General features: G+C 37.2%; 1 protein-coding gene across 3 annotated transcripts in view; it reads right to left on the minus strand.

Moving 5' to 3' along the window:
* The window catches only part of ABLIM2 (actin binding LIM protein family member 2), a 235,014-nt gene that overhangs the window by 148,427 nt on the left and 72,374 nt on the right, over nt 1-14,213 (minus strand). For all 3 annotated transcript variants that reach the window (XM_074229842.1, XM_074229840.1, XM_074229841.1), the window contains exons 5-6: nt 4,990-5,116; nt 752-845 (exon numbers count right to left, since the gene is read on the minus strand). In XM_074229842.1, the coding sequence (XP_074085943.1) occupies nt 752-845; nt 4,990-5,116 (221 nt within the window). The remainder of the gene's footprint in view (nt 1-751; nt 846-4,989; nt 5,117-14,213) is intronic.

The raw sequence follows: 14,213 nt of genomic DNA on the forward strand, positions 1-14,213 counted from the left end.
ACCTTAGAAGAGTCTCTGGTCTCTATACATCAGTTTCTTTTCTTGTTTTTTAGGAGTTAGACTACATCAGAGAGGCCAAATATACTGCCAGCAAAATTCCCAAGTGTAGCTGGAACCACATCAAGATATATTTGAGAAATATTGAAGAAAATAAATAAAAAATACAATAGAACATAGATAATGTTAATATGTGATTTTCTAAGTCATGGCCCATAAGGATCCTTATGTATTGTTTAGTAGTTCATTTGGACTTGATATCTTTTAAGTTCTAAGGTTTCTTTAAGCGCTAAATCTATGATTTCTGTGCTCTATTCAGGTATTGACAGAGTGCAAGATACATTGAAGGAAAGAGTTCTTACACCAGGAATACTGGTTTGCTGATAGAATCACAGATCCTTCATATATTCATCTATCCAATGTGGGTATGTGTTTGTATGTATGTATGTATGTATGAGAAGTAATACACACTCAAAAGTGTGGCTAAATAGGTTGCTGTGTTAATGTAGATGTGTGTGTGTGTAGAGATGTGTGTCAGCTGGTGATTAGCTTGCCAATATGTATTGTGTGGAATAAGTATGGAAAGATGCCTGTGTGAGTGCTTATATATGCTATATAAATGTCATATCTATGTATTTTAGAAGTGGTGTGTGTGTGTGTGTGTGTGTGTGTTTAGGGTGAACAAGTATGTGTATATTGGTATGATTTTGTGTTTAAGAAAGTTAGGGGGCTTTAGGGGGCTATTTTCACTTACCTCCAATACTCTGCCTGTAATGTATTTTCCACAACTATCGCATCTAATGCCAAACTTAGTATGATAGTCAGCCTCACAGTAGGGGACACCATCCCTAAAAATGAAAATAGACAGCAATTAATGAGCTTCTCTTTACAAATCTCTGAGAATGTTGTTTGTTTAAAGTCTAAAATATCATAGCCCCTGAAATTAAATTCACATTCTAACATGAAGAATACATGTTCACTTCAGACTTGGGGGAAAACCCCCAACAAGTCTCACCTCCCAGTCCCCCAAAAACCACACACACTCATGATTTTTTTTGACTGGACAAAGTTTGTGAGAAATGTTAATGGTAAGAATGTGAACTCTCTTTCTGGGTTTTGTCTACCAAAAAATTTCTGCAATAGAAAGATTTTCAAGAAAGGAAGGTACTATGACAAACAATTTTTAGACCAATAGAATCATTAACAAAAAATGGTTGTGGCTATGATGAATTAAATCTCTACTAATCAGTAAATAACCGATGCTCACATTGCTTAATACATTTGAGAAGATGATGAATTATAAAAGTCAACATTTAGAGTTAAATCATGTTCCCAGCTACCTCTCTCATAAAAACAAAGAACACAACGCCATAAATTTGGTGGTAGTTGGGGACTTAATAGAACACATTGAATGATTGCAATTATGGTTGTGGTGATGATGATTATAAGTTTCTTTCTACTCTTTCATGAATGCAAAGTGGTCTATCAGATTCTTAGCAAAATGTAAATCAAGATGACTTGTCCACTTTCCCTGTCATATTATTATACTCAAAGTGATCTTGGAATTCATAGTATGTCAGACTGGACAGAACTTTGGAACCTAGAGAATATTTAAGGTAGATAGGATATAGACCATTGATTATCAGAGCTAGAGGGCACCCAAAGATCAACCAGTTCCATGTGCTTTTTAAGAATGTCCCAGCAGGGGCGACTAGGTGGTGCAGTGGATAAAGCACGGGTCCTGGAGTCAGGAGTACCTGAGTTCAAATTAAGCCTCAGACACTTAATAATTACCTAGCTGTGTGGCCTTGGGCAAGCCATTTAACCCCATTGCCTTGCAAAAACCTAACCCCCCCCCAAAAGAATGTCCCAGCAGTCTGTCTTGCCTCTCCACTTCTGTTCCCACACATAGCTGTGGCTGTAATCTGAAGCAAGATGCTTCCGGGGGGCCAGTCTCTACCTCTAGTTTAAGATCCTACCTGTAGCCTAGGGGCTGGGGTAGGTGGGAGGGAAGGAAGGAAGGAAGGGAAGAAGGACTGAAGGAAGGAAGGAAGAAAGGGAGGAAGGAAAGATGGATGGATATAACCAAATATATATATATATATATATATTATCATATACATATTTTACATATATATATATATATATATCTGTGGGAAGAAGGAAAAAGGGAGGGGGGAGGGAAGGAAGGAAGAATAGAGAAAAGGAGGGAGAGAGGGAGGGAGGAAGGGGAAAGGGAGGGAGGAAAAGAAAAGTAAGACAGGAAGGAGAGGAAATGTGGACTGATTTTATGTGGACTTCAGTCATCAGAAGACCTCAATCAGGCACTATTTGTTTAAGATGTTATGGAGGAAAAAAATAGAAATAAAAAAAGAGTTATGGAGGATGTTCCCATTAAGACTGAGAAACCTTCCAACTGTTAGATTCTTTTAAGTCTGATTTTATATGTTCTACCACCCAAACAAGTTTTAAAACCTGAAGTGTGGTTGATGATCCTTTGGTTGACCAAATTGACCAAAATCCCAAAGCACACAGAAATCTTGGAACATCAAATATCGATAATATAGAAATTGTTAAGTATGTGAGATATGAAGGTATCTTTATCCTGTCCTTGTCTTCCAGTTGAAATTTTGCAGCAGACACTGGTGCATGTCCTCCCTCACCATACACAGCCTCATGCTTTCTTCACATAACTCTTTGACTACTAAACATCATCACAATTAAAATGGAAAGAAATTTGGCCCCAAGGATTCAATGGTACCAGATACTCATTGGATCAATGTACCTGAGGCTGAGGCTGGGAGTTGTAAAAGGTAAGGTTTCCATGGAAACAGGAATCTGCCCTCATCTCAAACTTAACAGTTGTATTTTTGGAGAATTATGTGGGCTGGTAAGTAACATGAATGCAATGGGGGTGAGTTAACATCATAATGTGAACTTAAATTCCTTCATTTTCTGAATAGTTTTAATTTGCAAATAAACTGCTAACACGGCTTTAAGCTTTCAAAGTTTAACACATTTCTGGTGTTAGTCATATTTTTCACTTAAGTCTAACAATGAAATTAACATTCAGGTTGGAAACACTGAAGAATTACTGGGAATGTCGTATCATTTTTCCAAAACTTGAACTTGTTTCCCCCCCCTAAAGTACAGTTAGTGAAGGTAATTTGGATGTAAAGGCCCTTTCAAATGCATCTTCTCTTTTTCTAGTTTTAGTTTTTTTATTTGATGTAGAAAGATACTTAGCATCAAAGGAAGGAACCGATGTGCCTTCAGAACTCTATCTACTCCTACCCATCTCCTCATTTTACAGATAAGGAAAGTGAGGTACAGAGGGAAAAAATGAAGAATTTAAACCCAAGTATTCTGACTCTTCTGTCTTATGTCCCCTCCTGGCTTCCCAGCTTCTTCAAGTTCCAGGTAAAATCCCACCTAATACAACAAATATTTCCCTTCTGTTGATTAGTTTCTATTTATTCTGTCCATAGCTTATTTGTGTTTTATTTGTGTTGGAAAAAGGGGGATGGGGCTTAAATTTATAGGAAGAAATACTTCTTTGGTCATTTAATTGCTCCTCTTTCAGCTTCCCTTGCCTTTTTCTCTTCTCCTCATCTAATCTCCACTAAATAGGCACCTCATATTTAGAGTCAGAATCCCTGGGTCTAAATCCTTTACTTTTTCCTTCTCGACCTCACTTTCCTCATCTTTAAAAATGAGGAGGTGGAATCTAATGTTCCTTTTTTTTATGCTAAGTAGCTTTCTACAACAAATAAGAAAATAAACTAAAAAAAGTGAAGACTTGACTTTGAATCTCAGCTCCCACACTACCTCACTGTATGACAGCTATCCATTTAGTCATTTGGTGCAGATAGGTGATTCAGTAAATAGAATGCTAGGTCTGGAGTCAAGAAGATCTGAATTCAAATCCTACTTCAGACACTTACTAGTTGTGTGACCCTGGATAAGTCAAGTAACCTCGCTTGTCTCAATTTTCTCATTTATAACAAATAGAATGGAGAAGGAAATGGCAAACTACTCCAGTATCTTTGCCAAGGAAATCCCAAAAAAGGATCAAGAAGAACTGGACAAAGATGAGCACTAATACCAACATACCAACACAGTCATTTTAAGATCATTAAAGCTTCACTAAGGCTTTGAATTCTTTGTTTTGTTTGTTTGCAAACACATATTATCTTCATAGCAATCCTGGGAGATAGGTACTATTATTAGTCTCATTTTATGGATGAGGAAACTGGGATTGAGGGAGATTAAATAATTTATACAAAGTCACATAACTCCTAAAATTGTGAGGCAGGACTCATACATAGTTAAGTCCAGCACTGACTCCATGTACACTAGCCACTGAACTATGATCTCAGGTAAGCAATATCCCCTCTAAATTTCATTTTTCTTATTTATAAAATGCAAGAGTCCATTTTTAAAAGTCTTTTCAGTTTTCACCTGTGATGATTCTCTGATCCCTTGAGTGAGCATTTGCTCATGTCCTATGTTGCCTAGAATGCCCTCTCTCCTCAGGTCTACCTACTCAGTCAATGAGCATTTATTAAGGGTCTACTTATCTTCTAGAGATTGTGGTAAACTCTGGGGATACAGAGGCAAAAAGAGAAAACAAAAACCAATTAACCTAAAAAAACCAAGGAGGTTACATTCTAATGCTAGAGACAACATTTAAAATCCTTTGAAGTTCAGTTCAGATGCTACTTCCTCTATGGAAGCTGAGATTGTGTTTCATTTATTGAAATTTTCTTTTGTCCCCTTCACCACCTACCTTGTATTACTCTTACTTGGGTACAAAATGGTCACATCGTCCTCCTCCCATACCTACCTGATAGAATACAAGTCTCTTGTGTTGTTTTTGTCTTGGTAACTCCACAGCCAAGCCTAGGACCTTTCATATTGGAGGCACTTGATAGACATTTTCTGAAATGTTATTTAATTTTTGTGACTATTTGAATGGCATCACCAACTTACTTGCTAATATACTCTGCATTCAGTTGCTTTCCACAAGTTTTGCATTTAAAACAGCCCAAATGCCAGTGTTTGTCCAGAGCCACCAGAGATTGGCCATTCTTGATTTCTGCTCCACAGCCTCCACAGTCTGAAAACACAAGCACAGAAATACTTCCTCATGACTGTTATCCTTTATCTTCAAGTCCAAGAAAGGAGGAAACTTCCTGGATTTTCCAGACTTAGAAAAGCAATGTAAGGAAGCCAGGGTCAACTGCCCATTTATCATTAAAAGGAGAATGCCTAAGATTTTCAAGCAGAAAGACTATTCCAGCATAAAAAGAGGGAACTGCTCAACATTTCGAACTAGGGACTAGCCAGCAAAGCACCAGGGGAGGTTAGGTGATTATGTCAAAGCAGAATTCAAAGTAAGGTGGACTTAAAAGGGCACTATTAAGTTCATTCATGGCCTGGGTTCTATGATTGGCATCATTACCTGAAAAACATTTGTGTCATATCTCCACCTATTTAACAAGCATGGAATAATGGAAAGAGAATAGCTTGGGGCTCCCAAGTTCAAATTCAGGTTTGAATTACTAGCTATGTGACCCTGGACAAGTCACTTAACTCTGTTTGCCTTAGTTTCCTCATCTGTAAAGTGAGTTGGAGAAGGATTTGGCAAGCCACTCTAGTATCTTTGCCAAGAAAATGTCAAATGGGATTTTGAAGAGTCAGGCACGACTGACAAGACTAAACAATAATAATCATAAAGGCTGAGTTTTAATCTAGGCTCTACCACCTTCTACTTGTGAGACAAGCCTCTTTATCTCCTTTGGACTCAGTATCCTCATTTAAAAGGAGAAAGTTGACTTAAATTAAAGGTTCTCAAAATGTGATCTAGTAACTCCTTGGTGTCTCTAAGACTCTTTGAGGGATACTAAAAAGTCAAAAGTATTTCACAATAATACTAAGTCAATTTTAATTTCTAATATGGTAAATATCAATAGCATCAATCCACATAAATAAAAATTCTTTGGAAGGGTTCTCAATCATTTTTAAGAGTATAAAGGGGTTCTGAGACAAAAAGTTTGAGAACTGTTAGATTTAATGATACTTAAGATCTTTTCTCATTTTTATAATACTCTTGTCCTATGTCTTTCTTCAAGAACCAGCTACAGTGTTCCCTCCTCTTCTACTGTAGTTAGAATCTACCTGGAACATTGGAGATGAATTGATAAACAAACACTTATTGAATGAGTAGGTAGTCCCTCCACAAATATATACCACAAATATATACCTGTGCCTTTCCTATTGCCCCAGTTAATCCTTAATGGTCAATCTTCTATTAGTAAATGCACTTCTTGGCTTGTGTTTTAACTTCTTATTTAGCTAGTATAGAGGCAGTGTGGTCTAGTAAACAGTTAACTGATCAGAGTAAGGAAGACCCAGTTTAAGCCCTAACTCAGATATTGAATGTAGCACCTACGCAACTCACTTAACCTCTCACTGCCTCAGGAAACTATAAGTTGGAGAACAATTATTGGTTGTATTGGGTAACAGGAGTTTTCTACAGTAATGAAATCATATGTCTGAGTATTAAAAATGTAATCTATGTACAGAATCCTAGGATGCTGTGAGTTCCATACTTGAAACTTTTTTAGTCTGGAATTGGTTGTAACCTGCACTCTACTAGGATAACCTCTGAGAACTTTAGGTATCTTCAAGTGGCATCTGAAGAAGAGGAATCCCCTTATGGAAACATCATAAGCTAAATCCCCAGAACTGGGAAACCTCAATCTCATTTGTATAAGCAAAATAAGAAGGACTTCTTAACTGTGATGATGAACAAAAAAAGAATAAGATAAAAATATGAGCAGTTGGCATGGAAACAGCAACAATGATTTGAATAAGTTTTGCATCTGAGTAGTGTGCTTTTTGCTGTGGACAATTACCAAAAAAATCTCAGTGGGAGATAAAAAGAGGGACAAGGCTACAACCCAGGAGAAAGGGAAAGGAAAAGAGCTAAGGCTTCTGCTAGGTGGCAATGGCTACAAGTTAGAGACAGAAGCTGCCTAACACCTGTTAAGATTTATGCTATATTTTTCACATGTAGAAATCCACAAAAGACAAAAACCAAGGAAATAGCAGCAATCAAACCTATGACCTTAGATATCTGTGTGCAAATTCTCATGTATGGGTAATAGTCAAAATGAACTAGAAATATTAATTCAAGGTGTCAAATGTGGACATCAGTATCACAGATACTTGGTGCAATGAAACCTATGACTGAGGCTTTGGAAGTGTACTTGGCTGATTCAAAAGTAAGTGAATAGCCTAAAGGAGAGTAAAATCAATCATCCTTAGGGAAGGAAATACAGGAACTAGAGAGAGAAAGGTATAGGGTATGTGGGTGAAGATTTTTAACTTCTTTGTAGATGTGTATTTATATTTGTTCATTTTAATTCATGCTACATATATATATATATATACATACATACATAGGTATGTATATATTTGTTATCTTTCCCATTAGAATAAAAATTATTTGTGAATAGAGACTATTTCATTCTTTGTGCCTAACTGATAGAAGGCAGCCCCTTAGTTAAACTCTTGATTGATGACTGTTTGTCAAAAGATCAATGGAGGCAGAAATAGTATTATTAGTATGAGAAGTTTGGCAAACATGCCACAAGCTTAGTCCAGAGGCATGACACTGTTCAATCATCCAGACATCTTCTGGAGTGCTCTCTATCCTTATCACTAAAAAAAGACTTGCTTTAATGATGCTTTTGCTTTGTAAACAGTGGAGGAAGCAATGAGGGAAATTTCCCAGTTTGGTTTGATCTTTATCAACAAAGAGGAATTAGTTACTGATTTAGAAATTATAGGAAACAAGGGAAATGACACTCCATACCTGAATTTGTCTATTTGGGGAAAGTGCCTTTCTCCAGGGTCGAAAATATAAATTGGATCTTATGGACAATATATGGGAAGAAGTCAGTCCAGGAGGGATAAATTTCTCAAGAATTAAATAATGACTACTTGAGAGGAAACTGCTCTGAAAAAAAGAATAAGTTGTCTATAGAGACTGATACAGATTCACAGGGAAATAATAAGTCAACTTAGATCTTTAAAATATCCATGGACAGAAGATGGAAGCAAGTCAGGCCAATACTTGCCATTTTGCAATGGAACAATCTTACAAGCAGGGTAAAATCTTACAAGCATGGTATAAGGAGTGCAAAGGCTCACAATGGGATGAGGATGGCCAAGAACGTAAAGAACAACAAAAGGTTAAGTGGTTGGTTATTTTTAGGGATAAAAAGGAAGGCTCAAGCAGATGAAATGATGATAATGATTGAGAGAAAGAAGGCAAAAACTACTGAGGATAAATTTTGTTCCTATTTACTTTGCTAGCAAGAATAATCTTTGGAAAGGAAAGAACACAACAAAAATGATTAATAGGAAGGTGAAGCCCAGAGAAGTGATGATTGAGAGTCCCTCTAACTATCTTTGGTGTATAAGTCCCAAGGCTGAAACATTCTAGATCCCAGGGCTCAGAAGTAACTTATATGTCAATTAGTATTGAATAATTATAGAAAAGGAAGAGGTGTCTTGGAATTGGTGCTAGACATATTTCCTTGTCTCCCCCCCCAAAAAAATAGGGAAGAGAAGAAATTAAATTATATGGCAGGGAACTTGACCTCAATTCCCAAATTCATTACTCATCTACTTCTATTTCACAGCTGTACAACACATAAAATTAGGATGAGAAGTGTGCTCCAACGACTCTCTAGTTCAATCAATGCAGTAATCCCCTCTGCAGTATCATTGATGAGGTAATTATATAGCTTCTTCTTGAACAGTAACCAGAGAGATTACTACCTTATAATACTATACATTCCAATGTTGAAGGTCTCTAATGGTTAGAACATCCTTACAGAAAATGAGTATACTCCATTAGTAAAATGTAAAAACTTTGAAAACAATAGCTGTGACATTTTTCATATTTGTGCTATGCCATCAATAGCTGTGCTGTTATTCATATTTTTCATTCTATTACTAGTAGAGGGGGCATTTAATGTTTGGTGAATTAAATTAGATTTAGTAGGATCACTGACTTAGTGCTTAAAGATATCTTAGAGGTCACCAAGTACTCATCTCCCATTTTATAGATTCAGAAATTGTTCAGTTATTTTGCATTTGCATCTGATTCTTCAGGATCCCAATTGGAGTTTTCTTGGCAAAGATTTTAGAGTGGTTTCCAAATTCCTTCCTTGACTCATTTTACAGATGAGGGAACTGAGGCAAATGGGTTTAAGTGACTTTTCCAAGATCACATAGCTAGCAAATGTCTGTGATCAGGATAGGGATCTCCCTGACTCCAGGCCAATATACTTTATCCTCTGTGCTGTCTAGCTGCCCAGAAACTGAAATATAAAAAGATTAAGTTATTTTCCCAGGATCACACAGCAATTAAATGAAAAGTATGGGCTTTGAACCCAGCTCTTTCTGGTTACAGATTCAGTACTCTAACCATTTTGACATACCACCTCAAAGTAAAAAAAAAAATGCTATGCAAGTTTTAAATAGTTTCTCCTCAGAGTATCTGTGTACTACGGGAAGGATGTGACCACAGAATGTTATCCATGTCACGGCTGGGACTTTTGATTTTCCATAATTAGAATCCAAGGTCATTAATTTGAATTTTCTGACTTTCATCAATTAAAGTATTTCCCAAGGAGGTACTATGTTCCCCTGATATTCTTGCTGCTTAAAGATAACCAGGTTAATACACAGATGAGTTTTATGAATAAATGAAAGGGGTTCCCTGAACATTCCATTTTCTCTGTGAAAAGAAACTTATTGCAATTGGGAAAGCTGAATTTCCAAAGCGATGGCAGTGTTCCCTGAGGAAAGAATTAGCAGAGATGAGAAACAGCAGCAAAAAGACAGATGCAGAATTGGTGCATCTCACCAGGCCAGATTTTCCTTGTGTGTTCATGTACAACTCCCATGACTGTTGGTTATTTCCTTATCTGGGTTCATTCTTCACTTACAATAGTAGCCATTATTTCATTCCCTTCTAATTACATTCTCTGGTTCCTCTCAATTTAGGATCCTTAAGAGCTGCACAAATCTCCTTTGGGCAGAATATGGCCTCTGGATGATCAGAGAATCAACATAGAATCTTGAAGTGGGAAATAATATCAGCAATCATGTGACTAGTGAAGAATGATGTTGATTATAGAATTTTTGGTTAATAGAATACTTTCCTCAAATCCACTTTAGGACATAAGTAATACATGTATTATTTTGCCAAAATTCTTTATGAGGAAACTGAGTCTTGTTAAAAACTTTCGCCATGGTTACAGCTAGTAAAAATTAGTGGGAGTTGGGATTTGAACCCAAACTTTAAGACTACAAATCTAGAGTTCTTTTAGTTATTTCATGATACTATCATTTCAGAAGCATAAATTGCCTCCAAATCATCCATGGCAAGTGGGGGTCAACTTTGAACACTTCTAATGACAAAAGACTTATTACTTAACCCTAGCAGCCTATTCAGTTGAATCATCAAGAAGTTAGTCCTTATGTCAAGACAAAATCTGCCTCTGCAACTACCACCCACAGCTGCTACTTTTGCCTTCTGGAGTCAAAAAAAAACAAGTCTATACCCTTTTCTTTTCTTTCCTTTTTCCCCCATATTGGTACCATCTGGACATACTGAGCCTACAGTACTGGGCAGAAGCTGTATAGACTCAGAGACAATAACTAAATGGACCTCCAATATTATTGGCAAAATTTGGATAATACAAATATTGTTACTTCAGTAAAGATTCTAAAATAAGTCAGAATGAATAATTAATCTACACATATCTTAGTTCATATTAAATGATTACATGCCCCCCACACTGTGTTTAAGCACCTGGGAAATACAATTAGGTGCACTCTATAGTCCATAGCACCCACAGACAACCCAGAGCTTATAACCTAGTTCAGAAGAAGAGTCAGATTCAAATAAAAGGAGACAACAATGGTAGGCAGTATCCGCTATCAATGTCACATGGGAAGGAAACCCATAAGGGATCCATGGCACCTCTGCAACCTAGACAGTGGATTGGTAGAGAGGTTAAATCTTATTGGGGTCAACCAGTCAATACATGTAAAGGGAAGACTCGAATCTATTAAACAAGACACATTACTGTCTGCTTTGCTCCTGTGTAGTGAGAATTCTAGGCCTTTACATATGACTTGCAGCTAAAACCTCCCATATGTGTTATCTCCCCCTAGAAGAATGTTGGGACCTGGAGAACACAAATTATCTTGCCCTTCTATTTGCATGTTCAGTGATTAGCAAAGTGTTTGAGACATAGCTTATGAAGACATAATAAATTCCCTCCCTCATTCCTTCCTTTCTTCCCTTCCTCCTTCCCTTCCTCCGTCCCTCCCTTTCTTCTCTTCCTCCTTCCCTTCCTCCCTCCCTCCCTCCCTCCTTCCTTCCCTAAACAAGATAGCAAACAGTCATGGGATTCTGACTTTGGAAGAGGTCTTAAAAACTACATATTTTAAGTCATTGACAGACTCTCTTGAAGCTATGGACCCTTATTTAGAATTAAATGCATAAAATACATAAGAATACAAAGAAATCAATCACACTGAAATACAGTTAACCAAAAAAACTGAATGACATGAATGAGGGAGAAAGTTGATGAGACAATTAAGAGATAGTTGTCCAATAGTAGGAAGGCTGTTGGTTCAGGAATATTTTGGTACTTACTAGAAGCTGGCTATTGTGCTGATGGAGTGTAACAGGGTAGAGTGTTCAGTGAAACAATGAAGGGAGGACTGGGATGAAAAGTACATTATTAACTATAAATAGAAAGGATGGAACAAGATGGTAACTAATGTCCCTTCGAGCATTAAATCTAAGATCCTCTGATTCCATCAGTTATGGATGTAATGTTCCTTTGCAGAAAATGAGAAATAGTTTGTGATTCTAAGCGATGGGATGCCTATTTTTCTTTTATCAGCCAGCCATTTAGTTTGGATTTTTTATTCTTTCTCTCTTGCTTTTTGGTTGTGGTACCTGGTAGCAGTGGCAGAGAGCTACTTTTAGGGGGGAAATACAGTAGTTATAAAGGAACTAGAGGCCGACAAGATCACAATTCCTCTATTTAATATATATTTAAAAACCTGATTGGCACAAGAAACAATAAATCTTCCCATTTACACAGTAGTATGTTGACACATATTGAGCCACACTCCTGAGGGTTTTCAAGAGACTGGGAAAGGTCAGAGAGGAAAGAAATGTTGAACAGGGAGAGCATTAATTGAATTTTACAGATCTGCTGTAATAATCAGCAAAGAGCTTCCTGGCTCCCTCCCCAACCACTACAGTGTTCCAAATCACAAAAGACCATCCAGTCTGTTTCAGATGACTCAGCTTTTCATGAAGGGAGACCAGTGGTGGGTAATGAAATAATGTGTGCAGCTCATAAGTCTTGGTTTATTCCTTATAACATCAGGATAGGAACTTAACAACAAGACCAATAAGGTTCTATCCACTTCAATTGTTTCATTTCCTTTTTCCCTAAATCTGGGTCGTATGTATCAATTCATTCTAGGCTCACAGACTGGAAGAGAGCATTCAATCAACAAAGAAACATTCATGAAGCATCTATTATGAATAGGACACTGCAATAGGAACTAGGAAATTGAAGACAAAAATAAAATGAAACAATCCCTGCTTTCAAGGAGTTTACATTCTCCTGGGAGGACTAATATGTTTATACAGAATAAATGCAAAATTAATACACTGCCATTTAGAGATGGTGGGCACTAGTAGCTGAGAGAGCAAGAAAGCTCCCTATAGAAGACTGTGCTTTGAGTCTTGAAGGAAGTGAAGGCAAAAGTGAGGAGGAATAGCAGCCTAGTGATGAGGCAAGGTCAATACAAAGAGAAGGGAGATGGAATCTCGGAGTGACAAGCAAACAGGAACAAGACCAGTACATCAGGAGTGAATCGGAACTACGGCAGTGGCTATGGGAGTGGTGAGAAAGGGACAAGTCAGAGATGAAGTGGAGCAAGAAATGACAGGATTTGTCAACTGGTTGGAAATGTAGGGTGAAGGAGAAGGAAGAGTTGAGGAAAATGCTGAGGTTGCAAATCTGGGAGATTGAAAGGATGATGAAGACCTTGGCAGAAATAGGGAATATGTGAAGAAATGATGAGTTTTGTGAAAAAGATGAGTTCTGTTTTAGAAACTGGGTCATTCAGATTGCAGTCAATATTTTCCTATCCTTTTTATGTGATTTCCTTTCATAAATTCCCCACAGGAGTCAATCGTGTTTGTGTGTGTGTGTGTGTGTGTGTGTGTGTGTGTGTGTGTGTGTGTGTGTGTATGTGTGTGTGTGTGGGGAGGTCCTACCTTTATTTTGATATCATGAGGATTCTAATAGAAGAAAGGGTATGTCCTTCAGTTATCTCCTTCTCTATGCAACTATTGTCTGAAATAATCTTTGGTTATGGTTGTAAACCCCAGTTATTTCTTTAAGGCACACAAACAGGGCAGTCTTAAATATGACGTGTATAAAGAAACTTTGTTTATCCCTTGTTATAGAAAATTAGAGGCTATCTATTCTAGATGAACTTTTTTTTAGTTTTTTTGCAAGGCAATGGGCAAGTGACTTGCCCAAGACTATGCAGCTAGGTGATTATTATGTGAGTGAGGCTGGATTTGAACTCAGGTTCTCCTGACTCCAGAGCAGGTACTCTATTCACTGTGCCACCTAGCTGCCCCGAGGTTATCTATTCTAATGCTTTAATTTTAGAAAAGAGAAAACTGAGAGACAGAGAGGATAAATGACCTGCCCGATGTCATTTAGGCAATAGACAGCATAACCAAGAATTAATCCAAGTTCTTTGATTCCAAATTCAATACCCTTTCCTCATAGGTTCATACCCTCTACATGGCTCATAGGCAAGTGATTTACAGGTTTGTGCTCACTTCTCAGACAATCTAAAAACATCATAAATATATGATTAAAAGTCAATCTCTAATATATCCAGAAAATTGGCAAAGATGACAAAAGATGGGTATGATCAATAGTAAAGGGATTATGAAAAGTTATATTAAATACTGAATTGACAGTAGAACTATGAGTTGGTGCAACTAATATGGAAAGCAATTTGAAATCATGAAACTATAACACTTTCTTGGGCAGTGTCCTGAAATGCCCTACACT

Source organism: Macrotis lagotis, chromosome 3 (genome assembly GCF_037893015.1).
Source record: "Macrotis lagotis isolate mMagLag1 chromosome 3, bilby.v1.9.chrom.fasta, whole genome shotgun sequence".
In the NCBI taxonomy this organism is placed as follows: domain Eukaryota; kingdom Metazoa; phylum Chordata; class Mammalia; order Peramelemorphia; family Peramelidae; genus Macrotis; species Macrotis lagotis.